Source organism: Dinoponera quadriceps, unplaced genomic scaffold (genome assembly GCF_001313825.1).
Source record: "Dinoponera quadriceps isolate SergipeBrazil2010 unplaced genomic scaffold, ASM131382v1 scaffold2159, whole genome shotgun sequence".
NCBI lineage: Eukaryota > Metazoa > Arthropoda > Insecta > Hymenoptera > Formicidae > Dinoponera > Dinoponera quadriceps.
The window spans coordinates 807,533-834,183 of record NW_014556477.1 but is presented as its reverse complement, the minus strand read 5'-3'; the positions used below and the strand labels follow the sequence as shown (position 1 = coordinate 834,183).

The 26,651-nt window shown below is 47.6% G+C and overlaps 1 protein-coding gene across 1 annotated transcript in view; it reads right to left on the bottom strand.

Annotated features, from left to right (window-relative positions):
• The window catches only part of LOC106747517 (protein split ends-like), a 77,039-nt gene that overhangs the window by 22,830 nt on the left and 27,558 nt on the right, over positions 1–26,651 (bottom strand). Inside the window, exon 2 of the mRNA XM_014625100.1 lies at positions 1,225–1,521. Within this exon, the coding sequence (XP_014480586.1) occupies positions 1,225–1,521 (297 nt within the window). The remainder of the gene's footprint in view (positions 1–1,224; positions 1,522–26,651) is intronic.

Sequence of the window (26,651 nt, the reverse complement as noted above, 5' to 3'; positions counted from 1 at the left end):
CACCATAATCCGAGATCACTGTAATCCAAGGGCACTGTAATCCAACACTGTATCCATTGGGCGTGGTGAAGAAGTAAATGTACTGTACTATTGATCACGGTTGGCAACAACACATCACTCTTATTTTTCTCAGAACACTGATGTTTCAACAGACTTCATCACATTTATGCCTCTTCTCGAATTACTTGTAATTTCACTGTAATTGTAGTTGTACCTGTAGTCACACTGTAATTTGATTGCATTGTATAATCACAATAATCGTTATTGTTGGAACCTGCAGAATAAAAACTCAGAAGCAAACACACGTTGCGATAAACACTGAAACAATATGTATTGTCTCTCGATAATTTCTCCAGATGTAGTGTTCGTTAATTATTGCCGATTTTTTCACTTATACGCACGTTATACACACATAAAGGAAACTAAAACACAGAAATTGCAAATTCCTGATAATAATCACTGGTATTCAGCCGGATGAGAAGACAGAAGGCTGGAGTTTGCAATATTTCACTCGTAGATCGTACATACATACTGTTCGAATAAAGATAATGTAATAATTGTTCATGCATGACAACATTTCAATGTCATCTTCTTGCGCCTACTTCCTGTGACGTGAGCTTGAATTAATTCCCAGAATGTGACAACCGACACTTGTATGAGATGTATACTTGTGAGCAGAGAGACAAGAATATCGTTCTATTCTCAGATGCGACTAATTTGGATAAAAAGAAACGGAGGACATTTCCCAGAGCGATCGAAAGGACATGGCCATGCGGCAAGTCGAAAGTTATCCCATCTAATATTACCTTCCAATATTGCCTTGTCTTAAACACTTAATTTTGTCTAGTGTGTGTCCAATGACAACTCTGTTGCACTGGAAGAAGACGAGCAAATCCGAATAACGATCAAGATTGTTAGCTTGTTCGATGACAAAAGAGTAACTGAATGAATACATAGGCGTCTTCGTGAGGAAAGAGAAGGTCCAAAATCAAATCGCTAACAATAAAAATCCAGAAGAGAGCCGAGAACGAAGAAAGCTCCAGGAGAGAATGGAACATATCTCCGTTAGAGGCGCATACTGATTTATAATACCAAACTATCGGATTTATAATAACGACTGCCGCAGACTGCTGTCCACTTCTGAAATAACTGGGCTTGACCAAACACGTACCACGCATTCGCACCGACGATTTATACTTTTGCGCGACGAGCGCAAAAACTCACCCGTGAGAGGGGAACCTGTGCTGAAGATGCTGTGGCTCGTAGTACTGTGTGGTGAGGGCTCGTTCGTCCAACGTATGCTCAGTCGCATGAGCCTTCGCTGCAGACTTGATATCCATGAACGCCACCGTCGCTGAGGCACCCCCCGTGCTGGTAGAGGAACCGCCACCACCGCCACCGCCGCCGGAACCGGAACCGGAACCGCCCTCGTTGCCCTCGCCGAGGGAACCACTGGAACCTCCGTCCACGGGGCATTCTTCACCCCGTGGCAACAGCTTGACGCTCTGCACGCGTCCATACCTGAAACAGCGTTAAAAAAGGAAATCACGCTTGGCGAACTTGCGACGGGCCTTCTGCCGAGAGGATACGATCTTATCTGAACGGATTTCAGTCTCATCGGGTACTTTCGCCGAGCCGGGTCTACCTGATTCGGGAAGTTACACGGAGTTTCCGTTTATGTGCTATCTTGCTTATGGTTTGCTCGGTGTCTCCGAAATACAGATGTGTGCAAAGATCAACGTGGATCCTCGCCGGGAATTAGCGATTCAGCCAAACGTGCGACTACTCCACACTGCGAGAAGAAGCCCAGTTTCAGAGAACTTGAAGAGCACTCCGAATGACGCCGAGCGTCATTTGTACAGAATAATCGATACGAATATATATCCAACTGCCAGACTCGTATTTCGAAATTCCCTGATGAGCATCGTACGGAGACTTATATCTGCAGGAAGCTACCTATTCCTGAGTTTCCTCCGTTAGCAAACATTAGCTAGCTCTTACGGATGTGGCAACGTCGCGCTTCTATTCGCGGCAACTGCGCCGAAGGGATCTCGTCGGGATCGTTTAGGATTTCGAAGAAGGGTGGATAAATGCGAGAAGAAGCACAGGGGCCCCGTAATCCTCTGTCTCTTTCAGAAAGCTCTCTCGATACTCGACGCGAGCAGAGGAAATTAAGTCTAAGGCAGAAGAGGAGAAAGACCAGGTCTGTGAGTGTGTGTGTGAGTGAGTGAGAGAGAGAGAGAGAGGCCGCAGGGAGGGGAAGATAGAAGAAGTGAGGAGAGAGAAAGACGATCGAAGTCTCTTTCTCCGCTACGTTCGGATCAGTAGAGATAAAAATCGTTGCGGATGTTTTGTACAGAGACTACGACGGCTCTCGCCGAGTGGTTCGAGTCACGGTAACGCGTGAGGAGGGCAATGAGAGAAATGACGCATAAATATATATAAGGTGTGCTTTGAAGAAAACGTCAGCTTTAACGTCCGGGTTTCATCGATCGCACTGAGCTACTGGCGCGACGGACAGTTCCGTTTGGTCTGTGAAGTCCTTCTTAAACGACGATATTTCACTGTTATTCGGAGAAGGGTGTTTTCGCAAAACGAACGGAATATGTCCCGAACCGATCCGATACGTTATACGTGGCAAGAAGCCCGACTTGTGCCACGGACAATGTTTCTTCCGATGTTTTGAACACGTGTGCCAACGCTCCTTTGCTTAGTACGATGACAAAAAATGTTAATGCAGGGTTTCATACGATATATGCGAACCAGTTAGGTTCGCGATTTTCCCGGATCAAGTATCATCCCCGAGTTTCACGATCCTCCAAATGCTTGGGCATTTTAACCGGGTACCAGCCGGCCCCGCATCGCGAATGGCAAAGTTTTTCCAGGACGCGAATGGAGAGGCCAGCAGCGCTGATATCGATTTATTTTCCGATTGCATGGCGCGCTATCCCGCCGTCCGTCCCATTGGAAAAGCGTCGATATCTTTCGCGTTTCCCGTCTCGGCGCAATTTTGAATCGGCAAAGTTTCCAACGAAGGGCAAAAGGGGAAGGGAGAACGGAAGGTAGGGACAACCCCGGGGGGAGGGGGGAGGGAGGGGGACGAGCAGTCTCGTTTTCACCCCGTAGTAGAGAACTTAGGATATTGAATTTCGCACGAAATTAAAGAAAACAAAGAGCCCAGAGAAGTTGTTTCTGGCACACCCTGTGTGCAGAGCGAGAGAAAGAGTGCGCGCGGCGGTGAGCGATATCGCCGTGAAGAGGGGAAGTGCTGGCGTTCGCGTTCGCGTGGAAGGGGACGGTGGGCGCCGATTGGCCGCTCGAAGGATGAGCGGAGCGCGCAGGCGCAAATACCGGGACGTCTGGGGACTTTCCCGGGGAGTCGTTCGTCTAATCTCGCGTGAGTCGCACGTATCTGCTCTCTGCTCTGCTCCGTCTGCTCTCCCGAAAGAGTAGCTTTGCCAATTTTGTCGTATTACTCCTGCTGCGTACTTTCTCGATAAGCGTATATCGTCGCAGAAAGACACGGAGCGGTCGCATGATCGTTTCGCGCAAATTTGACGGCGGGAGAGGGCATGAAGGGGTTGCTGGTTGTGCCGAGATCCGGAAACGGCCTGCTCACGGATTACCGTGGATTACCTGCGGGAATATTTTACTAGGGCATTCCACGAATCGAAGAACCCGCTGGAAACGGTAGTTTCTCTCGTAGAAGCGAAATATGTTCGAAAGAAGGCAGCTACGCGAACGTGTTGCCTGGCCGTATGTGTCGTCTGTCGTGCCGACGACGGCTCAACTGGGTGTGGCTCCCTGTCGTTATTGACGAGAAAGGGCCTTCACGTTTCCTCCTTGAGCCCGTTTTTGTTGGTTTATCGATGATACCCTTGTAGCTTCCGCGTAGAAACTCGACAGATTAACGAGCGAACTCGGGGGAAAAAAAAAAAGAAAAAAAATAGAGAGCAGGAAATTTTTCTCGTTTCCGAGAACTTCGAAAATACTACTCGATGATCGAGAATTATTTTTGGAGTACCGATCGGTACCCCTCAACCGGAATAGCCAGGAGAAGAAGCAAACACACGCGTAATCTTTGCCACGTATGCATCTGGAAGAACGCTCACGCGAAATGGCGGACGCTGTGGGGCCACCACTCGAGCACCGCTCCCTCGCATAAATCGCTCTCCGTTCTCCGATCCGCGCTCTCGTTTCCCGCATGTAGGAAAACCCTACGTTGTGCCCTATTCTGCGCACGAGACGTTTTACTGTGTGACATGTGCTGTGTTTCTCCAGATTCTTCGTTACCGTCCGTTACGGGTTCTTAAGTACGGTTATCACGGCTGCCAAGTGAATCAGTGAATGTCGTAGTTGCGATATTCCGTGATATTTCGGAATAAAGGGAAGCCCCTCTCTGCTAGTGCTGCAAAATTATTTGCGTCCCGCTCGGAGAGGTATCGACACATTCGGGATTCCGATTTAACGATGTTTCCCAAAGCAAGGCGAGAATGGAGGAACTATCTCGGTTCGATTTAGCGTCGAATCTTGAAATAGTAGCAAAGCTATTAGACGCAATTATGACATTTTTCCGACAATTGTCGCGCATAAACGTGATGTTACTCAGACTGCTCGACCGAAGATCTGTGTCAACGAATGATATCGCTCGTCAGTAACACTACCACTGCGGGGTACCCTTAACAAAACGTACGCCAGGCTGTGGGCATTTTCATCGGATCCAAAGAAAATTCCCAAGACTCGTAGCAGCGGACTGGAACTGCGACCGCGTTCTGCCTCTCGCTTGCGAGAGCCGTTGCTGACCGCCTCTCCTTCCTTCCTCGTTCTTATCCCCCGTCCCTTCACCCCCCGACGCACCCTCCTCCGCGTTTCCCAACGAAAAAGGCACGCATACTGGTGCATTGACGTACTTTGGTGAAGTTTCACACATACACACACACAAACCCCCTTTCCTACGTCGTTCGTATGAGTGAAAGCAGCCGGGAGGGGGAAGGGGGGGGCCAGCGGATGGTGGAGGAAAACGCTCGGTAGGGGAATAGAAAGAGAGGAGGGTGGCTATGGTGGAGGGGAAAAGCGGAGTGCCACGGTGGCTGGCTGCCTGGCGAGCGAGCCGTGAATCGTATCCCTTCCCCCCTCGAGAATCGCTCCCGCTGGCCCTTCTCTCTCCCTCGCTGTGCTCATCGAGGAATTTTACTCGGGCAGACTCGCTCCCAGGCTTGGTGGTTCCCCCCCGTTTCTGGTCGCACGACGCACGACGGGTTCTGCTTTATGTGGCGGCATTAGCATGGGTCTCCATAAACCGAAGGAGTCTCTAGGTCAGACCCGTGTTCTCCTACGTTATACAGGAACGCTAGCCTCGCTCGCTCCTTCGCCGTCCAGTCCTGGATAATACACGACCGCGGTCGCAGCCGCTTGAAACTGTTATTAACGAAGTAACGATCACTCGTGAAGGACGATATAGTTTCATCAGCGGTTCCAGTGCGCGACGTTTATCGCTAGCTCGAAATGAAACAATCGCCGGACAATATATATGTATCTCTCTCTCTCTCTCTCTCTCTCTCTTTTGTATGCTTCGAGTCCGCCGCCGTGCGGCGAATTCATGTTGTTGTTGGCCGCACTCTGACTGACGAGGATAACCGCACGTCTGGCTACGAACAAAGCTCGGAGTATTGCTTTTGCACTTTAAGACCTCGCGAGACACGTATATCGCGGCCCGATGACTCACCCGGTCGAAGTTTTGCGATTACTGCGTATGTTTGCGCGACGTTATCAACGTCGGAGCGCGGGACATTATCGCAATTACATCGATGAGTCGTTTAATCGCGCCGTCCATCGTGACAGTGACGGTCGGAGTGATCGTACGTCTTTCCACGTTTCCAGACAGGAGACGTACGGGAAATCAATACACCGGTCCCCCCCCCCTCACGGCGAAGAGACGGCGGAGGGAGCGAGACAAATGCAGAAACTCGTCTTCCGTAAACTCGTCAGCGTTATAAATAACGGATTATCGATCTATTCCGCCCGCGAACCGACGCGTCGTCGTCCCTCTGTTTATAGAGACGGATAGTAACATGGCATTTATCGCTCAGCAATGGTTCGCGTGTGTGCTATTTCGGATCGGAGTGGTATAAAATTGATTAAAGCCAAACACATTTCGCGGTTTCCCTTGGCTTTTCCCCCGGCAAGCCAATCCGTAGGACGTCGTGACGTAATCGCGGGGCTGTTTCGCTTCGAGATGTTTCCCCCCCCCCCTCACGATGCCGCCTTGCAAAATAGTATATATCGCCGGCGATAAATTTCGAGTAACTTGCATTATAGGCTAATAAATTTCCGCAATGCGTGTGTGCGACNCGTTCTTTTTTTTGGGGGGGGGGGGATGGGTTAATCGGTGAAAGTCTATCGCAAACGGGGAGAAAATTTGACATCAGTTTTGATATATCGCCTTCGACGCATCGTACGCGCGCGGATGCTTCGTATATTTTACGTAAATAAAATCTAACGTACTTCTGCGGCGGTCACACGCACAGCGGAAGGCACAAACGGCGTGTGTGTTGCACAAGAGCGTGGAGTTTTCGCGAGTGTGACGATCTAGCCGTCAACAATACCAGGGTTTCGCGATTCCACGAAGCGCAACGCGAGGTAAAAAGGAACACAATGCAGAGTGGGCACCATACAACGACGAGAGGAGAGGGCTTTTGTTCCTCCTCCGCCCTACGTCATTCGTTCGTGCCTCTCTCGCGGTTTTGCTCTCTGGCTCTCACTGTATAAAACGTCTAGCTCGTCGCTGCGAAGACGACGACGACGTTGACGCCGATGGGAATCTCGAATGATTCGAACGCGAGGTTTATCCTTTGCTTCTTATTTATTTCCAGCACGTTTGCGTATGTACGTTACGTGTTGAATTTGAACGTGCGTTTGGTATAATGGACGTTTTTGTTTAATTATTATATTAACGATACATTAGTACTATCACGTATCGCTAAGTAACGTGTCTAACTCCGTCATCAGCCTAACCCGACTAACTTGATGGGATTTAATTACAGTAACGATATCGCGTATGTAGAAATTATGAGGAGTACATATGCGTAGGCGACGGAAAACTCACACGAATGATCCTCGAATCGAGAGGTCGATTGCGTATTTCAAAACTTAGTGAGAATTACGAATGTGAACGAATTTACTAGTATATTTATAATTTCATTGATCAACACCTAGTGAATTTGCTCACCTCTGCTCAAATCCCTGACTGCGTTTCGAGACACACGCGATCGACCTGCAGATCGAGCTACGGTATGGAAATTTATCTTACTATATCACGCCGGGGAACGATGACTGCAGTTGAATACCATAGGTCTTAATCTAAAACACCCAAGACCCGGCGGGATATCTGCAAACGACGTTCTCTGATCAGTCACTATACAGTTCTTTGTGCATAAAAAAGAAAAATAATATTCATTAACTTGATTAAAGCGACAACTGACACAGACGGTGAACCCCATTAAAGAAACAGAAAAGCTTCGAACGTTCTGCGAACGGATCCATAAGTAGATAACTATTCTTAGAAGCAGTTTCTCTATTGGAAGCGACCTATCGCGCAGCGGAATGACCACTTTCCCCAAATTGGGCGGAAATACAATTTGACAGAACTGCTTTGCTGGAACGCTGTCGATCATCCCTACAGAGGGCTAAAGGCTCGTGACACGTTCTCAACAGACGACACCGACACAAGTCGCCATCGTCGCCCCGACTATCGCAAGCCTGCCTCTGTGTCGGGACGCCCCAACGAGGCCGGCGAGGAACGTGGCAACAGCGCTATGACTCAGCTCACGTCGTTCCAACCGCTTCTCCCTGTCCCGCTTGCCCGTGCCCCGTCCCATCCCATCGTCCAGCCGGCACTACGCAGCTGACGCCCTTCCCCTCCGCGGTCGAGGGAAATCGCCCTACCACCGTATCTCGCTATCCTCTTCCTCGTGTCCCAGACTCGATCTCCCTCTCCACCGAGCCCCTACCGCTCCCCCCACTACGGGCACCGACCGTACCGAGTCTCGCGGGATGCCGACGACTCGTTTGCGCCCCACCACTTTCCAGCAGGCAGCACACAGGGGCGATTTCTACGACGGCGCGGCGTGGCGCGTCGTGCCGCTTCGCCGAGAAGAGACGAGCGTGCAAAGCCAGCGCAAAAAGTCCCCTTTGAAAGAAAAACACCTCTCTCTCTCTCTCTCTCTTCCACCTCCTCCCTTCCTCCCCCTTCTCCCGTCTTGCTCTTTTTATCTCTCTCTCTCTCTATCCTTGTACCACCGACAGACGACCTATCCTCCTTCTGTCCCCTTTCGTCCGCCTCCGCGGAGCTTTTGCTTCTCTTCCTCCTCTATCTTCGCTAGTTCCTTTTCGTTGTCCCCCCCCCTCCTCTCACCCTCTCTCTCTTCTTTACTCTCCTGCCATTCTTGCTCCTTTTGTTTCGGATCTTCTTTTTCGGGGCCTTCTGCCATTCTGTTTCTGTCCGTCCTGTGGCAGTGACGAACAATGCAACGTGATCCAGGTGCATGAATAAGGGGGCAGGGTGAAAGAAGAAGGGGAGACCGGAGGAGCGGGGCTAAAGTGCGATGCCGAGCAGCGCGTACGACGTGACTCCGGCAAATCGTAGGTTACGACACGCATGAGTTGCGCCGAAGCATTTCTCTGTCCTTCGATATTCGCTGATATCGATACTGCCCGAATCGATAACGGTGCGTTTCTTCTCTCTCCTCGCCGGTTGGTTGCTAAGCGAACGTTCCATTTCTAGATCCAACGATATTTGGCACAGTTCGAATGTGAAACAATTGAAGAGAATGGAAATGTCAGTTTTATTTTTTTTTCGCTTACCGCTACTTTTCCCTTTGCAAAAAGAACCGTCTCTCCCGCCGAGTCAAATACCTACGCTGGTGTATCTTTCGTTACTATATTAAATTGGCCTTTCTTATCGAATACACTGTCCCTGATAGCGCCTATTTTCGTGTACCATCGATTTCGGTGGCTCGAAACTGGAACGTTTTCGCGGTGTCGGTAAATTGAGATTCCAATAATAATGGATATCTCTGAACTCCTATATAGTCGACACGAGCTTCGTTGCGATATTGAAAAAAATGTCCCGGGCGATCTAAAGGAAATCTGAAATTGTGTCGTCAATTACCCTCTCGGCCATTTCTAACTATGCGGTTGTACAAACGGAAAATGTAAAGGCGCCCTTAATCTCTCTCTCTCTCTCTCTCTCTCTCTCTCTCCCACTAAATAAAATTATACATTTCATATATACCTGGCTTTCTCAATTATAGTTAATTACACTTTAATCGCTCTTCGAATTACAGTGCCAACAACAATAATACGTGCGATTACGAAACGGTTATTTATAACTCGAATGTAAACGGTTCAATGAACGTGCCTCATTAGGATTCGTTGGCGGTTCTTAGAAACGCGTCTCGTACAGGCGGGAGCATGAGGCGCTTATTACCGGGAAGCTAATCAAGACACCGATACCAAGTTAATCCACTAAGCTCAACGTGGTCGAGGGGCGAAAACTGTTGCGCGGAAAATGGCCAGGAATGGCACTCCCCCTTTCAAATTCTTGCGCAGTGTTGCCGAATATTGTGCACGGTCTGTATGAGTAATGTGGAGGGAAAGAAAGATCGCACACATTTCACACGTACGCAACGTGAAGCCAACGCTCAGCACAAGCGAGCGCGGCTTCGCGGGTAGCGTGCGATCAATTTATGGAAGGCTACTTACAGAGCTTAATAGAGGCGCTCTTTTTCCTTCCGATCGCCTTAAAAATATATAACCGACTTTAAAATTAGTCGCACGATCGTTCTATAATCGCACGAGCTACCTATCCTGCACACCAGTCTCTCTCTCTCTCTCTCTCTCTCTCTGATCCAGGCGAAGAAAGCAAGCAACGACTGCGAGAGGAGGCCGCGTAGGTTCGAGGTCGAAGGCGGAGAAGTCACGTTAGAGGCGAGTGTGCAGCTTGTGTGTCGTAGTCGAGGTGCCGTTATTTTAATGCAGATACGCAGAGAGACCGGACGAGAATGAAAGGCCGTAGGAGACACATTCGCGCGCGCACACACACACTCGCACACACGTACTCTCGCGCGACAAAGACGCGACGAAGCACTATAGCCCACATCACTGCCATCGTCGCCCCGTCCATGCATGCGCCATCGGTTTTCCCGCTACGATTTTTTTCTTGCTCGACGAATACCACACAACGCGCGCTTAGCAGCCGCTCATTATCATCCCACGAGAAAACGGAACGCGATTCCTATGCATTTTTCTTCGCGACTACGGCACGATGACGCGATGGAAAACGGTAGAACGAGGCGAATACCGCCTCAAGATGTCCTAGAATCGTCCGAAATAGAATGCCGTAGCGTTATTCGCCTCGTGAGATTTGCGGTAGATCCTCGTTAACGAGGACCTCGAGGCGTTATAACAGAATTATGAACGGTTTAGCACGCCTATCCGAATTATGAAGCATTTAGAGTACGTTTTCCGTTCATTAACCTTAAGATAGATAAGTGGGAGATGGTAGTTTGTTCATTCGATTTATAATCCGAATGGATTTTTAGAGATTCAGCCTCGAAGATATTACTAATAAACTACGAAGACATTGAGGCAGTGTTTGAAAAGCTGCGAAAATACGACATAAGTGTCTCCAGAGGGAAAATCGTTATCGAAAGCGCGATGTTACGCATCGGTGTTACCTCAGTTCTGGGCATTCTGTATAAGCAGGCAATCGAATAGACTGGAATTAGCTAGAAAGGAATTAATAAAGCGCGTAGATCGAACGATAAATAATTGCGAAGTTATGCGTGTGTGCTAGTTGGCCAAGCTAATTGTGATGTGACGTTGACGCCGTTATAATCTTCGTAATTGATGCACAACTATCGGTAACGAATCTAATTAACTCCGTAACCAAAGCAAAACTCACAACAACGTGGTGATTTTCTTCATATTCCGTTGTTGGAACGTGTGGAAGAGAACGTGTGAGAAACAACAGTCCCGTTTCCATCAAATTATCATGAAAATATTTCCTTTTTTTTTTTCAAGTCAGACCAGACGACATCCAGCGATATGGCCTGCTCAGCAGGTTCTAGAATGTTCAGTACCAGCCGCATAACTATTATTTATTTCCCAGTGTGGATTTCTATTTTTCGCAAAAAAATGTTTCGCTTTATTCCCTCCTCCAGCGAGGACTTTTACGGAATTTAAACGCGTTCCGGTCCGAATGAATACGATTCTACGCTTTCCATGTTTCCTCCTTTTTTTTTTCCTTTAAACGAATAACAATGCCGTGGTCAACGGCCTTGTCAGCGCTGTGATAAATCATTGAAGTTAAGCAACGGTTGGTACAAGCACAGTCGGCACTGGAAGGAATGACCGTTGATTGTTGTGTCCCATGGCCGGGTGAGGGACGGGTGACTGTTTAGTAACGCCGCTGTGCCAGCAGCGGTTTCAGCGAAAGTATAATATCGTGTCCGAAACGAATTTAACATCCCTTAAGAGAAAAGATTAATGTCGCATGATATGAATCAGTGGAAAGGCCCCGCCTATACAGTTATGTGCGACCGTTAGCAGGTTCGACGGAGATGCAAATCCGGCTGTTGAGGGATGGTCACTTAAGCTGTAGTTGTGAGAATTTGTTTGTTCGGGGTGGCAAGATGGTCCGGTAACAGGTGATTTTCGAACTAATAGGAAAAAAAAGAGCCCGGGGAAAGGTAAAATCGCGAGAGCCAAGTGATAGGAAGGAGAAAAGGATGCTGTGGCCCAAAAGGGATATTCGTGAAAGAAGAAGAATTGCGTCGAGCGACTCGTAAAAGCGGCCGATCGTCCCTGCGGGGGAAGCAGAGAGGGAGTCGGAAGAATGAGAAGTAACGGTAGTCGGGTATTACGACGACCGCCGCCGCCGCCGCCGCGCCTATATTCCACCATGGCGTTTGTCGTCGTTCGTGCTCTTGCTCCGCGGAGAGAAAGCTAGAAGACAGTGTCTTTTATAAATTGTATTCGTTGCGTGTCGGGAGAGCGTCGTGAGAACAAGCCGGAGAGACGAGGAGCTGCAAGTGGCGGGACGTTATTACCCAACGATGGATGCTGCCGAATTTTCGGATGATCGGAACGAGACGCTGGGACCCAACATTATTTCATTTCCGCTCCCGACTTAACGCAACCTATCCTACCGAGTGTGAAGATATGTCGAAATGGAAAAAAAGAAAAGAAAAAAAACGACACGTCCAACGCCCGAGTCCTTGAAAACAAACCGCAGTCGTAACGCTTTACAACGAGTTGTAAAGTTGTCTCCCGGCGGGTCCCGCTCGCCCGGAGTAACTTTTCATGTTCTCGCTGGGAATCCAGCGTTCCGCCGGCTTCTAACAGTTTTACAGCGATTGTATATCTGTACACACGGGTTCTGTATGACATTGGGGCTGAGAGCGCGGCGCGAGACGTTCCCGGCGTTCGCGGGAGGACTCTTTCTTCGACGTAGCGCAGACGTGAGAAGAACGAGCGACGGGACCAGCGACGACGCGGAGCACGAGAGAGGAAGAAATCAACAAAGTTCGACCGAGAAAGGAGGCTCTCGCGCTGGCAATGGCGTAACTTCCTCACGGGGCGCGCTCATGGACGGAGCGGATCGTCGCGAATCCCGCGCGAGAGGAAGAGAACCCACCGCGCGTGTTGCCTTCGCGTTTCCCAGACTCCACGGGGTGGTTTCCCGTAACACGCCACGCCCTATTCATCAAGATACCTCGCCTAATCCGCTCGTTCTCGTGCGAAATCTTGAAAATCGTCCGATTTTCCCTCCTTCCGAGGTGGGGTAACGCGCGTGGACGTTTTCGCAATTACGCTATCGACGATACGCACAGGATCGACGGTCACCGGCTGGATCGACGTTTATATCGCGCGCGAGTGAGCGTTACGGAGGGACGAGAGGCGTAAAAACCGTGGTAACCGGCGTTCGAGGGCATTAAAAGAAGGCGCGGGAGAATACATAAATATTTTGCAAGGTGCGGCTGGCGAGAATTACGCCACTGGATGCGTGCACACGGTGTGTGTGTGCAGCAACTGCGGCGCGGCAGCAGCCTCCCGTCGCGCGGTGTTCACACCGAGGAGGCTGCCTTTTTCTAGGGCTCCCTTCTCTCCTCCATCCCGGCCGACGATTTCACCACGCTCAGCTGGGCATGGCTCTCCTCCGCGAGCGTGCGTATGCACGTGTGCACCGGGTATGCATGCAATCGCATGTGTGCAATAAACGCTCCTCCGCGTAATAATACAACAAAGATTTCGCGATGTTTAACCGGAAGCGCCGCCGCGTACTCCTTCGAATTTTCCTCGCGCGACATCGCGTCGGTATCGCTTCGAACAATTTATGCGGCAGCGCGCCCCCCCCCCTCTCTCTCTCTCTCTCTCTGTAGGCAACGAGCGAGCGCGATTCGAATTCGCGTTGTCATCCGTAACACGACCGACGTAAACAGGAAGTACGGAAGCACGGGAACCCGCGCGGGACGATGCCTGACACTCTGCAATCTCGTGTGTGACGCGGTCTGAATTTTTGAGCGGCCATTATGAAACGCAGCCTCGGAAGCGCGGGGAGGACGGACGTCCCGAGAAACGGTTTGCGAAAACGCAAAAGAACAATGTTGAATTTCACGGTTCGAAACCTCACTCCTCGGATCTTACCCGTCGCATTGTCGTATCCGACGAGGACCCGGGCGCGATCCGGGGGAGAAAACATCAAGGGTTGTTTGTTGATGTATCCGGAATTATCGGTGAAGATGAAAAATCGTGAGGCAAATGACACGATAGAGCGAGACAGGGGGGTTTATTACGTTAATTAAGGCGCGCAAATGAGCAGTGAAAGATAAGACAATCGCGTGACACGATGAAAAAGGGAGAGAGAGAGAGAGAAAAAAGAAAGAAAGAAAGAAGGAGAGAGCTATTCCAGTGAAGGAAACTTGAAAAACACGATACACCTATCGTCTTCGGTGTTTCTCTCTACGCTCGCGTATGCCTAACGCGTGCGAAATCATTTCGCAATTATCTCGTCGACTCTCGACGCCAGACAAAAGGAAGAGAACGACGCACGCGGTGGAGATTTACTGCGTGGACTTGTTTCTGCGGAGAGAGAGAGAGACAGATAGAGGGAGGGGAAAGAGGAAGAGAGGCTTGCATATACGATGATATCAGTAGAGAAACGAGTTCTCGTTAGGGGTAGAGCTTGCGCCGTGATACGTGTGCGCGTACGGTGAATGCCACGCACATACGCGCGATATCCACTTCTGACACGAGAAACACTTTTTATCCCCGGCGCGAAAACACGAGAGCGCAGCGCAGAAGCGGAAATTTTCCGCTTGTACGGGACAGTACGATAAATAATTAACGAGTGAAGAAAAAAAAAGGGGGGGGGGAGAGGGGGGAGATAATATTACACGCCATATCGATCGCACGTTGTATCTCTTTCACCGTCGGCTCAGTGATAACGCGGTTCGTAAGTCGATAATATCGGCCGTCTATCGCGCCCGCTATACATACATACACACTGTACATTTATTTATTTGGCGCGACACAAAGGAATGATTTGTTTATGACGCCGCCGGGCAAACGTAGAGTTTATATCCGCGGACAGGCGACGAGTGGAACGCAGCCTCTCAGTTTACCGAGGTAGTGTGTTACATCGCGCAACAATGTTACATGTTGTGCTATCTTCTTTAATATTCCGCAACGTATCGGCGCACCGGCTGCAACGGGGTTTAAGGTGCACCACGAACAAAGGTGACGTGTGCGCTGGATATAAATAATTAATAACGCGAGAGTCGCACGCACCACCTTCGATCACCCGTCGCGAATTGCCAAATGGGAATTAATAATAGAAATTATGAGAACCGGGGGGGGAGGGGCGGGGGGNGGGGGGGGAGATCCAAAAAGAGCTCGGGACACATTGGTTCGTTCCGAGCGCACTTTGCGCCGTAGTGTCGTCGAGGACTCTGTGACATAAGATAAATGTCTAAAATAAGAAACGGCGGGACACCTTCGGCTCTAAGCGGATTGGCGAGCGGCGGATGATAACTCCTAGATCTTGCAAAATACGCGCGATTTATTCAGAACGCGAAGATCACACCACGCCATGCGGTGGTCTCTTCCTCGGTGCGAACGAACACGGTGAAAGATTTCTCGTCGAATTTCACGCATTTCGCATATACCAAACGGCCCGCAGGAGTTCCTGTGTCGATTCGTCTGAAGGCGAATACGTGGAAAAGTAGCACGAACATTGTGTCAAAAGTTAACACGAAATTACTAATCGACATTGAGATGTAAAATTTGTTATTTTAACGCTTACACATGTCGTATATCGACTCGAAACATTGAGTCACAAAACACGAAATATTGAGATAACACAGACGCAATATGTTAAATTAACACGCAGGTGCGTTAAAATGTTCACAAGGACCGATTTTAATATAAGTAGAAAATGTTTTTCCATTGTGCATCGCGAACGAATGAATTTTCGCAATTTTGCCAAAACCCCGAAAACAGCCGTTGCCAAATTAAGCTAACTGACGGCGCATATTCAAGTTAAAATGAACGATATCGCACATTTCCGGAGAGTTCCTCGTACTGAAACATCTTACAAAAATGAATATTTCGGAAAATGGTGGGGTTAAGTGCAACACACAAGTGGATTCCTCGGTCACACGAAATTGTCAGACCTCGAACGGTCGTCCGACCGCGGCCTGAAGCTTACACTTTGCGACTCGTCGCAAATGGTCGATGCACTTGTCGTCACGCATAAGCTACGTCACGACGCTTCGAAAGTCCGTTGTTGAGGAGAGAAAAGGGAGCAACGGCGGCTCCGCTCGAAACGATTCGTAAATCGACTTAGCTTTCCCTCGGCGGCGTCGCGGTGGGTGGCGTACCGGATGCAAACTCACAGGAGGCTTCTGTTTTAATGACGCTCTATTTTCGGCATTCGAACGGTCGCGGCTTGTTTTGTCAGTCAACAGGAAGTAATAGAATTTTTATTTTTCCTACGTGCAAGTCGGCACTTCCTGCCGTCGACGCGCCCGTCGGTGTGCGCGTTGCGAAACGTACGGAAAGGGAAAACGCAATGTCAGGCGCGCTCGTCACGATATTTGCAGCGGATAAAATAATATCCCGTTTTAAATCGGACGTTTAATGGGGCGTTTTATGCGAATATTTTTAACTTCCACACAAGCCTATCTTACTCCCTGTAATAAATCTGCGATAGATCTAACTGCGTTAAATTAATATGCAACACATTCGAAGCGCGACAAGCCTCTTATCATATTTCTTTTCTTTCGCAACATTTCGCACACGTTGCGGTATTATCGGCTGATTTTTCCAACTAGACCATTCAGACGCGATCTCCGTTTTCTGCTATTGAAGATTTGAATGATAAAGCCGTCTCTATGATAACACATTTGCTTCGTATGTGCGTATGAATTAGTTAAAGCGCTGACGATACCAATTACAATGCTAATTACGCTCATTTCACAAGGACGAAAGAAGAAAAAAGGCTTTCAATCATGCTTAGTAAGCGCACGCGTGTACAGGAAAGAAGTAAAACGTGGTGAACAAACTCGCACTGAGCTATCGCGAGTTATCAGAGGCTGAAGTTATTTACACACACTTGTGAATTGTGAGTAGCGCGAAGACCGACTACAATCACTGCCGAGAAGGTTAAAACAACAGTCTTAGTGTTCTCTGTTACTCTGGACTGTGATTGGCCACATTGGTCCCGTTTCGGAAGACTTTCCGTACCCCATGGATCCTTGATGCGTTCGGTCTTACAGTAACGCTGTAGCACTGCGGCGTTCGTACGGTTCATGCCATGCGCGATTGCGGTGGTTCGACGTGCGCGACCTTGCGATAACGGCGCGTCAGAAACGTCGGGGAACTGCACAATTTCTCCGGCGTGCATGCATTGTTCCGTTTTCCGCGGCTGGCAGATGCCAGGGGGTGCATCGATTGACCGGACGCTCGTACCGGCCATATGGTGGGAAGGACAGCCACAGGGACGCCACGTACAATATCCCCTGGGCTCCGATAAATAACGGTTGCCAGTTCTGTATATTCCAATCGGTAAATGCGGAAGTGTGACTTCCCCGAAAATTTCGGGATCACAATAACTCATCCTTCTTTAATGCAAACGTCCTCCCGCCTTTCTGCGTTGTTTATCATTTGCAAATTGAACAACCACCTAATATCGTTGTCTAAATTAACCGTAACTCGAGCCCTCCGAGCGGCAACCAGGTCATTGTAGGAAGTATTCTCGTTTCTCAAAGTGAAATCGTGAAAAATAAAATACCTAGCAACTTATTGTTGGCAAAACCAGCCGGGTGGTCTTCGGGTAGAAGGGTAAGGGAAGTTCCGATAATTTTTGGGAGATTTTCCCGAGCGTTCAAGAAGAGAAAGGAAGAGAAGAATCGAGGAAGACATCAACGACCCTGCCTGCCGCTCGGAAGGTAGTGAAAATACGTTGCTCGGAGTGTTGGGAACCTGTGCAAAAGCACGAGAAACACGATGATAAGGATCACATTAGACACGATATTCTCTTCGCTTTCGAATTCGACAAAAATGTCACGAAAGCCGCGACTAAAACCGTTGCTAATTAAATAAGCCGAGTGAAGAAATTGAGAGGGAGAGACTTTACACAGGCGCGGAATCGTAGAGAATGGACGTGATACGTTTAGTTATGGGCGGTGCATGGGTGGATGCAACGTTAGTCCTAAAATGGGAAGGTAGATTCACGGGTTCCGTTTTCCCGCTCGAAGAAAAAACCGAGAATTCTCGGACAGAAAGCGCGGTTTCCCCCGTGTCTATTGTGCGAACCGGTCGCGCGCGCACTCTCGTAATTGAATTTCGCCGTGGCGAGAATTTCCGCAACAACGTGGCGCGACCGCCCGGCCCCGATGATTTTCAATTCGCGGAATTCGCTGTGGCGCGCTGCCACTGACGTGAAAGTTCACAACGCGGCGGTTCGACACGTTGACAGTTCGTCGACCCCGATCAAACGAAACCGGCCATGTGGGTCTTGTCGCGCGTGTATGCGCGCGCGACTTTAAACGGGCTTAAAAAAAAAATTCGAGCGTGCACCGTCTCGCGGTCAAGTTACAACGACAAAGAGAAATATACAGAAGCGGCGACTGGGATTTATGAAGCGGGAATCGGGGGGGGNNGGGGGGGGGGGGGGCGGTGCGTGTCGGGTATTTTCGTCACTGCCGGCCCAACGTTCATGCAGCGCATGGCCTTATGTACCGAGAGAGCGATACCCATCTTATGCCTGTGTTTACCCGTTTGTATCCCTCTGCGGTGTCTTCTGCAACCCGTTATTTATGGGGACGCGAATACCCAGCCGACATCCAGCGAGCTGCGAGTCCGAAATCTTTCCCCACAATCTCTCCTCTTTACTTCGTTAAATAACAAGAACTGTGTAGCGTCAGCACTATTTCATTCGCACGATATCCGTCGATTGAGAAAAACCCGTGACGTACCGACACGCTGGCCGTCGGTTTAAACTCCGTTAAAGTTCACGCTTCGCCGAGAGAGCGTCGCGGAGCCGAAGTCTCTTGACCCGTCTAAGCGAGCAGGACGAATCACCGAGTCTCCTCCTATTACCTCAGACGTGTGTGTCACCTCCGCCTATGTAGTCGCTGGCATCATAGGTGGTGATTGAGGAGCGAGAGAAGGTGGAGAGGGCGAGGAGGATAAGGAGAGGCAGATTATGCAATGGCAAAGACGCCAGCCAGCCAATGCGACGAGTACGAAGAAGCCGGCTCCTCGCTTCTTCTTCGACTCGAATAACCGTTGGTATCTCCGAGAGGTACCAGATCTTCCAACGAAAAGGTTACTCCTCCTACCCGCTCGCTCGCTCGTTCACTCTGCACCCACTACCGGCTTTATTCGCCGCGGCTACCACTCTTCGTTCATCATTCTTAGATTACCCGGGATAAGATACCGCTCTCCCTCTCTCGTTAACCGCTTGTCACCTATAAATATTCTCTCATAAGACGTAGGGAAACCACGTGGAATGAAATGTGAATGCAATGTGACCGCGGATCCCTAACGAAGTTTGTTATATTCGTCAGTGGGACGTGAACGGACAATTTCGTTTTCGCGATAATGGGCCACGGATAACCTCCTTTTCAGCGTATAAATCAGTCGTTTCATGTACAAAGAGGTTCCTTGTAATGTCGACAGTAATGTCGATAATAAGTCCTGGTTGCACACAATACCTCCCTTCTTCTTCTTGTATGGATTACTTTTTGTAGTACGTGAAAATGCGAGGATTCTTAATACTGCACACACGAAAAATCACGATTTCAAATAATTTATTTTAATAGAATTGAAGGACGTGTGACAAGTCCAACCGTTAATTAGGTGCACTGTATAAAATGTGAAGTTGAATGCAATGCGTGAATGGCGCAGACGCAATCGTTCCCCATTTTGAATGCATTTCTCTTTTTCAATGCGATACGTCCCAATAGATATGTCACGATGCGTGAATCCTTTCCGTTTCAATTTTTTTTTTTTTTTGACAAAAGGCAATTTGTCGGCAGGACACAATGGTATCTGATTCCATGGAATGCCATACAAATCATAGAAACCCGGCACAAAGCAACGCTGCAGTGGGATATTCCCATTTTTCATAGCGAGCAGAACTTTTCGCGACCGACGATTGCGAGAGCTGTTTGATGTGTTTGGGACTGTACACGTAAAAAACTTATAAGAGGATTAATGAGAAATATAGAAATTATAAATTATCGTGGTATCATTGAAATCGAGTGAAAATGATTTGCGCGGATCACCAAATTTGTGATATTATCAAAATTATATTTATTTAATTCCTTGTATAATATATATTTTAAATTTTGTAATACGTGCGCGCGTGTGTGCTTAAAAAATGTCTATATTTATATTATTAAACGGAATCTTTACATTCACATTTTAAAATTTAAGTAATACAAAATTATATATCGTCATGAATAAAATTACGATAATAGTTTAAATTTACAATGTGTGCGAAGATTTTTATCTCGATCTGCTAGCAAGAAAGTCTATCGTAGAAAGTGCACCATGATATGATCAAATTGAACTTAACAGTCCTCGGAACCCTCGTTACGATTCTCCCGGTATAAAAAGAGCGAAATAATCGAAGTTTAACCCGGGGTTATCTCAAAGAAGAGCGAAATAATCGAAGTTTAACCCGGGGTTATCTCAAAGAAGATGGGATTTTTCGATAAGATTTTTTTTACAAAGAGGTAGAAGAACGCGACGAAAGGAAGGAGAAAATCGAGAAACTCTCTCAAGTCGATAAACGCTGAGAAGAACTGTCCGATATATCGAACATCTCAAGATTGTCGCTGGTACTTTTAGATTACATTTATTATTCCGCGCTATGTCATCGATCCGAACCTCAAAACCCAGATTTCAAAATAATTTTACTAAACTCGGTTAATATATTCTGAGGTTAGCGGACTCCTCTCTCTTTTTCGCATTTAGGCTATCGCCATTTTTCACCATTTTTGTCGATATGAAATCTGTTATCATTATTTATAGCTTACACGAATTATTGAAAGGACTCAAGTATCGTTTTAGGTCTATTACTATTTTTGTAGTATTATCTGTAAGATTTTGAATGTGTCAAAAGCACGCAAAGTGTGCTGCGAAAGAATGCACAGACACATTTATTACACGGTAAAAAATAAAATGTTAATATTAACATTTGTTATATATCCCGAATATATATAATTTCTTTTTTAATTGTTCTTTTAAGCGTTGTCAATGATTATGCCTAAAATGTGTTCAATTATGTGACATTTAGTTGATTCAATTAATATCGTATTTGAGAAATATGCTTACAACTGGGACTCGAACTCAGGAATTTTGGATTTTGATTCACCTATGTTTTAACTAGACGCGTATTTCGTATTATATAAGTTTTAAGATAATAATGTTGTTACAGCGGACAAGGTTAACAATTCGTCTGTAAATTTGTGCGTACAGAATATGTCACCAATAATATTCAATAAAATTAATATCTTTCTTAATCAATACTGAAATATAAAATATGTTATAAATATGTTTATATGTGTTGTATCCTAACATTTATACATGTTAAATATGGATCTAATGCAAAACGTTGATATAACAGAGTATGTTAAATTAATTAAGCAATTGTGTTGAAAGAAATATAATATTTCATTTTGAAATAATACATAAAAAATATTAAGTAATTAAATTTACATAGATATAACACATGACAAACGTGGCAAAAAAGGTAACGTATCAGTTATACACTGACTTTACATTGAAGTAATGATCAAAAATTAATGACACAAGAAAATTTTAACATTTGGACACGAGATCTTTTACTGTGCAAGCTTGGAATCCTCGGAATTTTTCAATCATACATATTATTGTGTCTCACACACTCGTGCATCGTCACTTAAGGCTCTACCTGTTATTAATTATTGCAGGTTATTTAGAAAGCTGCGTCTACGAGTTTGATAGCAATAAATATTTCAAAGTAAGCGAACGGTCAAATATATATTGGTTAAAACTAAAGATTTCAAATGATGAATATATGAAATGAGTATCGCAAAATTTCATTCGTCATTGGCATGTAGTGTCGCATGACAATAGTCGCCGGATTGTCTCTACAATAGAATCGAACGACGGGCGGCATCGCGCTTCCCGCATGACTACATGCACGCCTGTAATACGCGCGACGCGGTAATATACGCCCACCCGGTGTACAGTCCCGTGGCAAAACGTCGGCGAGTCTATTGGAAAATGTTTTCCACATAGTTCCACCGCCGGTAGAGAGACTGGGTCACACGTACGTGGCCGCGTGGCTACCTGTGTGTGCGCGGCATATCCAACCGGCTGGCGTTCACTCCCCTGGTACTCCCAGGTATTTATTTATCGCGACCATATCTGCCCTTGCGAACTTCACGGGCAAACACACGAAGGTACCTGCGCGACGGCGATGCATAAAAATGCATAAAAATGCGATGCGGTCGGGTAGCGGCGGGAGGACTTTTGCAATTCGTCTTCGGTATCCGGCCAGATAGACCGGCGTACGTACGTATTCTTTCAGTTATCGCGCTAATCTAGACGGCCCATTGTAACTCACGGCAGAGTTCCAAATAGAATTCTACTTGTAACGGAGCATTCGAAGAATCGGAATTACACTCGCGGAGAGATGTGCGAAGAAATATCTCCCGTTGAAATTCAGAGGAGTTCGTAATTGCGTTTGCGAACTCAAACATTCTCCCTCTCCTTTTCCTATGATTTCAAAGCGCCGCTTTCAGTCAGCATTTATGTCTCACGTAACGTGTGACATAAATTGACCCTTTTAACCTCAATGTAGACCTACGCAGCGTATACGCGCATAATCATAACGGCTACGAATACAGTTCACAGTAGATACCAAAACCGGAACTAAAAAGTCTTAACGTATATGTCTATGAATTTTAACTAACGTTCTTTGTATTATATGACATGTTAAATTATGGATATAATTCTCCATGAATTATAGACAACTGTCGAAGCGACGTTTCAGTTGGAAAAACGTACGCGCGTTATCCGCGCATATACGCTCACGTATGTACACACATTTACGGTGTAAAGATCGCGTGTTCGCGAGCGAACGAATTTTTCGAGTCGAGCGTTTCTCTCGATCGCTTTGTCATACATACGCACGTACGCACTACAGATAATCTGGCTTCGCATAATTATACGGTAGTTACCTGCGTCTCGAATGTCGATCGACCGGCTGAATTAATTGCGCCGGAGCGTGAAAAATACATCGTCGAGGCTTTTAACCTTGCGACAACCTGTATGCTACCGTACTGTGAGAGAGTGAGCGTGCGTTTGAAACATCGCCTTCCGTACATCCCCGCGATACTCTTCCGGCCGAGCCGAGCCGCCGCTCGCTTAAATCGATCGGCGCGCCTCGGAATGCGAGCGTCGCGGCGGTGTTGTCGAAAGATAATGCGCGGAAAACAGAATCGGCGGGGCCGGCCGATTTTTCATTCGTCGCGGGAAAGATCAATCCGCCGTCGACTGTTTTCGTTTCATCAGCTCGACGCGGCGGCGGGAAAATCCCCGCGTGATCTAACCGTTGCCCGTTCCCACCTTCCCTCCCTCCCTCCCTCCTTCTCGCTCTATCTCGCCAAAGTACCGGTATTCGAACTTGAGCGGTGCCGGGATTCATCTCCGAACACGCGCGCGAAACCGGAATCCAGGATCGGAGAGAGGCAACGGAGAGAAGAAGCGCGAAGAGAACGTTGCTGCGCCGGCCGGCGCGTCCGCGATATATTTCGATACGTAAATAAATACAAGGTCGACCGGCGAGCGTTTCTGGGATATAAAGGGCTCGGAAACTGCCTGTGCATAATTGGCGGCCGGGAAGCTATTGACCGCGGCGCCGTGGGGCGCGAGAGGCCCCGCGACGGCCGAAACTTTTGCGGCACCGGGCGGCGGTGGCGGCGTCGACGGCAGCGACGGCGGCGTCGGCGTGCGAGGCGCCCCAGGGTTCACGCTCGGCAACGTCGCCATATATCGACCCAGCTGTCGTGGGGGGAAGAGAAGGACTGGGCCACCAGCCCCGTGGCCCACGGAATTTAACTCTTTCGTTATCGTTTCGCACCCTAATCGCTTGAACGCTCTCTCCTCCAGGCTTTTATCCGTACGTACTCGAGCACGGAATTTTTGCGAGGGACACCGTCGAGGGTGAACGTGTATCTCGCCCGTAGAATCTTGATCGCGATCTCTCATATTGAACGGTTTTTTCGACGCCTCCTATCGGAGCCTGTTTTGCTCTTGCTGAACAAATAAGACTTCCATTTCGATAGGATAGAATTGATCAACTCTGCGAACATGTTTCCACCCGTTGTTCCTCGTCTTTACATCCGCAAAATGGATGGTCTTTGTTAATTCCCGAAATATCGCAAAAGAGTGCCGCGGCGAATAGTAGTTTAGCAATACCCGTCTTTCAGACGCGGTAAACGCTGAAGTGCGTCCCGATATTCACCGCCGGCAGTTCAAATCTATAGGACACGAACTGCAGATTCGCAGTACCGACGGCGAGTATTGGGACGCACTTTTAGCGTTTACGGTGTTGCTGAAACTTCCTATTATACGCAATGTCAGATTAGACACTTTAGACGCGTCCTCACAAAATGTCCTCCTTCCTCGCCGTATCAGATTATTTCTTATGAGATATTTACTCCCGCAATATTGTATTTCACTGACAAGATCGAAGTTCGCTGCGTCTTCCCGACCGTATCGAAGTGACCGCGACGCGCCGGATTCGAATTTCCATCGAAACCCCCCCCCCAAATACCTCCGGCGTTAATTCCTAAAGTACGAATCGAGCGCGACATCAGCGTTCTATTTCAGCGGAAGTCGAGGTGAAATGGCTGAGGAAAACGATTCGCGACCCAGCACCCACCGTATTGCCACCCCATACGAGCCGACCGAACACCCCCCGCTGGTCACGACGGAGGGAGGGAAGGAAAGGGTGAGAGGACAAACCCAACCCAACTCACGGAGTGACGAGCCACCCTGGGTGCTTGGCGCACGCGGGATTCCCCACTGTTTCTCTCTCTCTCTCCTTCCCAACTAACCCCTCTTCTTCCATTTAAATCCCTCTTACTCTCCTCTCTCGCTGCCGCGATCTCTTTCCCCGGAGTTCCTCTTTCACTCTCGGGGATCTCCTTCCCCTCGGCACCCCTTTTCGTTGCCTACCGCCAACGCCGTTGCCACCACCAGCATCACCAACACTACCAATAACGCTCACCCTCTTTCCCCTGCGAAACCTCCAGCCAGCACGAGCTCTCCTCCGACAGACTGCTGGGCATTCCCCTCTCTCTCTCTCTCTCTCTCTCTCTCTCTCTCTCTCTCTACGTGGCTCCTCTATATATTCGTCTTCTTCGTCCTCTCTCTCGTTGCACCGCGCGCGACCGATATATACCTTTCTCACTGCTTTTTGCTCTCATCTCTCTGCCCTTTTCGTTCCTTGATCGGGTTCTCCCCTTCTTCCTAATTTCTCTCGTCCTCTCGCTTCTCTCTCTCCCTTTTCGACGATGACGACGTATCCGATGGTGAGTAATGGATTGAATTTGGTGGAAGTCTCATTCGGATAAAATTCTGATCTCGTCTCCGCGCGCGCGGACCGGATAGCGGCAGGAGATGCGCCTACTTTCTTGACACAGGTGTAGGTGGAGGTGACGTCGACTAGACCGAGTAAATAAGTTAACGCGAGTTGGCTACTAATAGCGAATGCCTCCTTTTTCCTTCCCCTCCTTGGAGAGTTAAGTTTGGCGAACGACAGTTTCTTTTTTATGTTATTTCCTGGACCGTTAACCTTAAAATCCCTTCTTCAATCTGCTGTCACGAAACTTCGGAGGAACATTTCTGAGATATTTCAGAAAGAGAACACACTGAGAAAAGTATAATGTAATATAACTGATATTTAATAAGAGAACTTATTTCTTATATAGATTCGTACTAAGGACATTGTCTTCCCTCTAAACAAATTCTCTCATTGACGTATACATAGTCTGTCCAGATCCACTCTAGTGCGACTAGTGGCATCAAAGAAAATTCAAGACGTCAATTATTTTTTTTTAATTCAAAATACTCCCCTTCTGAATCAATGCAACGTTGGAAGTGGTTGAAAAATGTTTGGAAGCAGTCACTGCATTCCGTTTTCGGAATCGCCTTTAAAACGGCGGTCGAAGACCTTTGTCCTGAATGGTATTGTTTACTTTTCATCGCCAACTTAAGTTTTGGGAGTAGCCAGAAGCAACACGGAGCCAAATCAAGGAACACGAGGAGTATTCGAGCACTGTGATGCCATTTCTCGTCAAGAAATCGCGTACAATCTTGGATTTGTACGTCGGTGCATTATTGTGCAGAGACGACCTTAAGAATTTGATGTACAATGCTTTCAGATATGTCAGCGAGCTTCTCGATGAGACACACAGCAGATCGGATCGAAACATTTCACTTTTTGCGCGTTTTGAGAGGTACGACTTGTTTTTGGCGGCGATGCTCGTGAAGCGTCTACGATGTCCTTCCTGTCGTCACGAAATCAAACAGCTATCTAAAAACATTGGAACGATCCAACAATCACTACCCACTTCTCATCATTTTGTATGTTTCGCCAATTGTTTTGCCTAAAATAAAATTTAATATTGGCTCTTTGTTCTTTAATGTTTTTTCGACGTGCGTCAATGAAGTACTGTCACATTTTATTTCAAAATGTGACGGATGCAGACATGCTGACGCCTTAAAATTTGGAATGGTAACGGTTCTAATTTATATATGTGGAGGTTAAATGATATATATTTAAAAAATTACATATACTGTAAAATCTCTCCAATGTCGAGGGAAACTCTTACTTTCATACTTATTTAACTTTTTTGTGATAGCTATGTAATAAACGTCTAAAAGTACACATTTATATTAAAATAGAAGCGTTAAACGTAATTTTAGTTATTTATGTGTGCACTGCTGCGTATGCACTAGCGTGATACGCCTACGTATCGTGAACATTCGAGTGAAAGTACAATAATTTAATGATATAACGATAA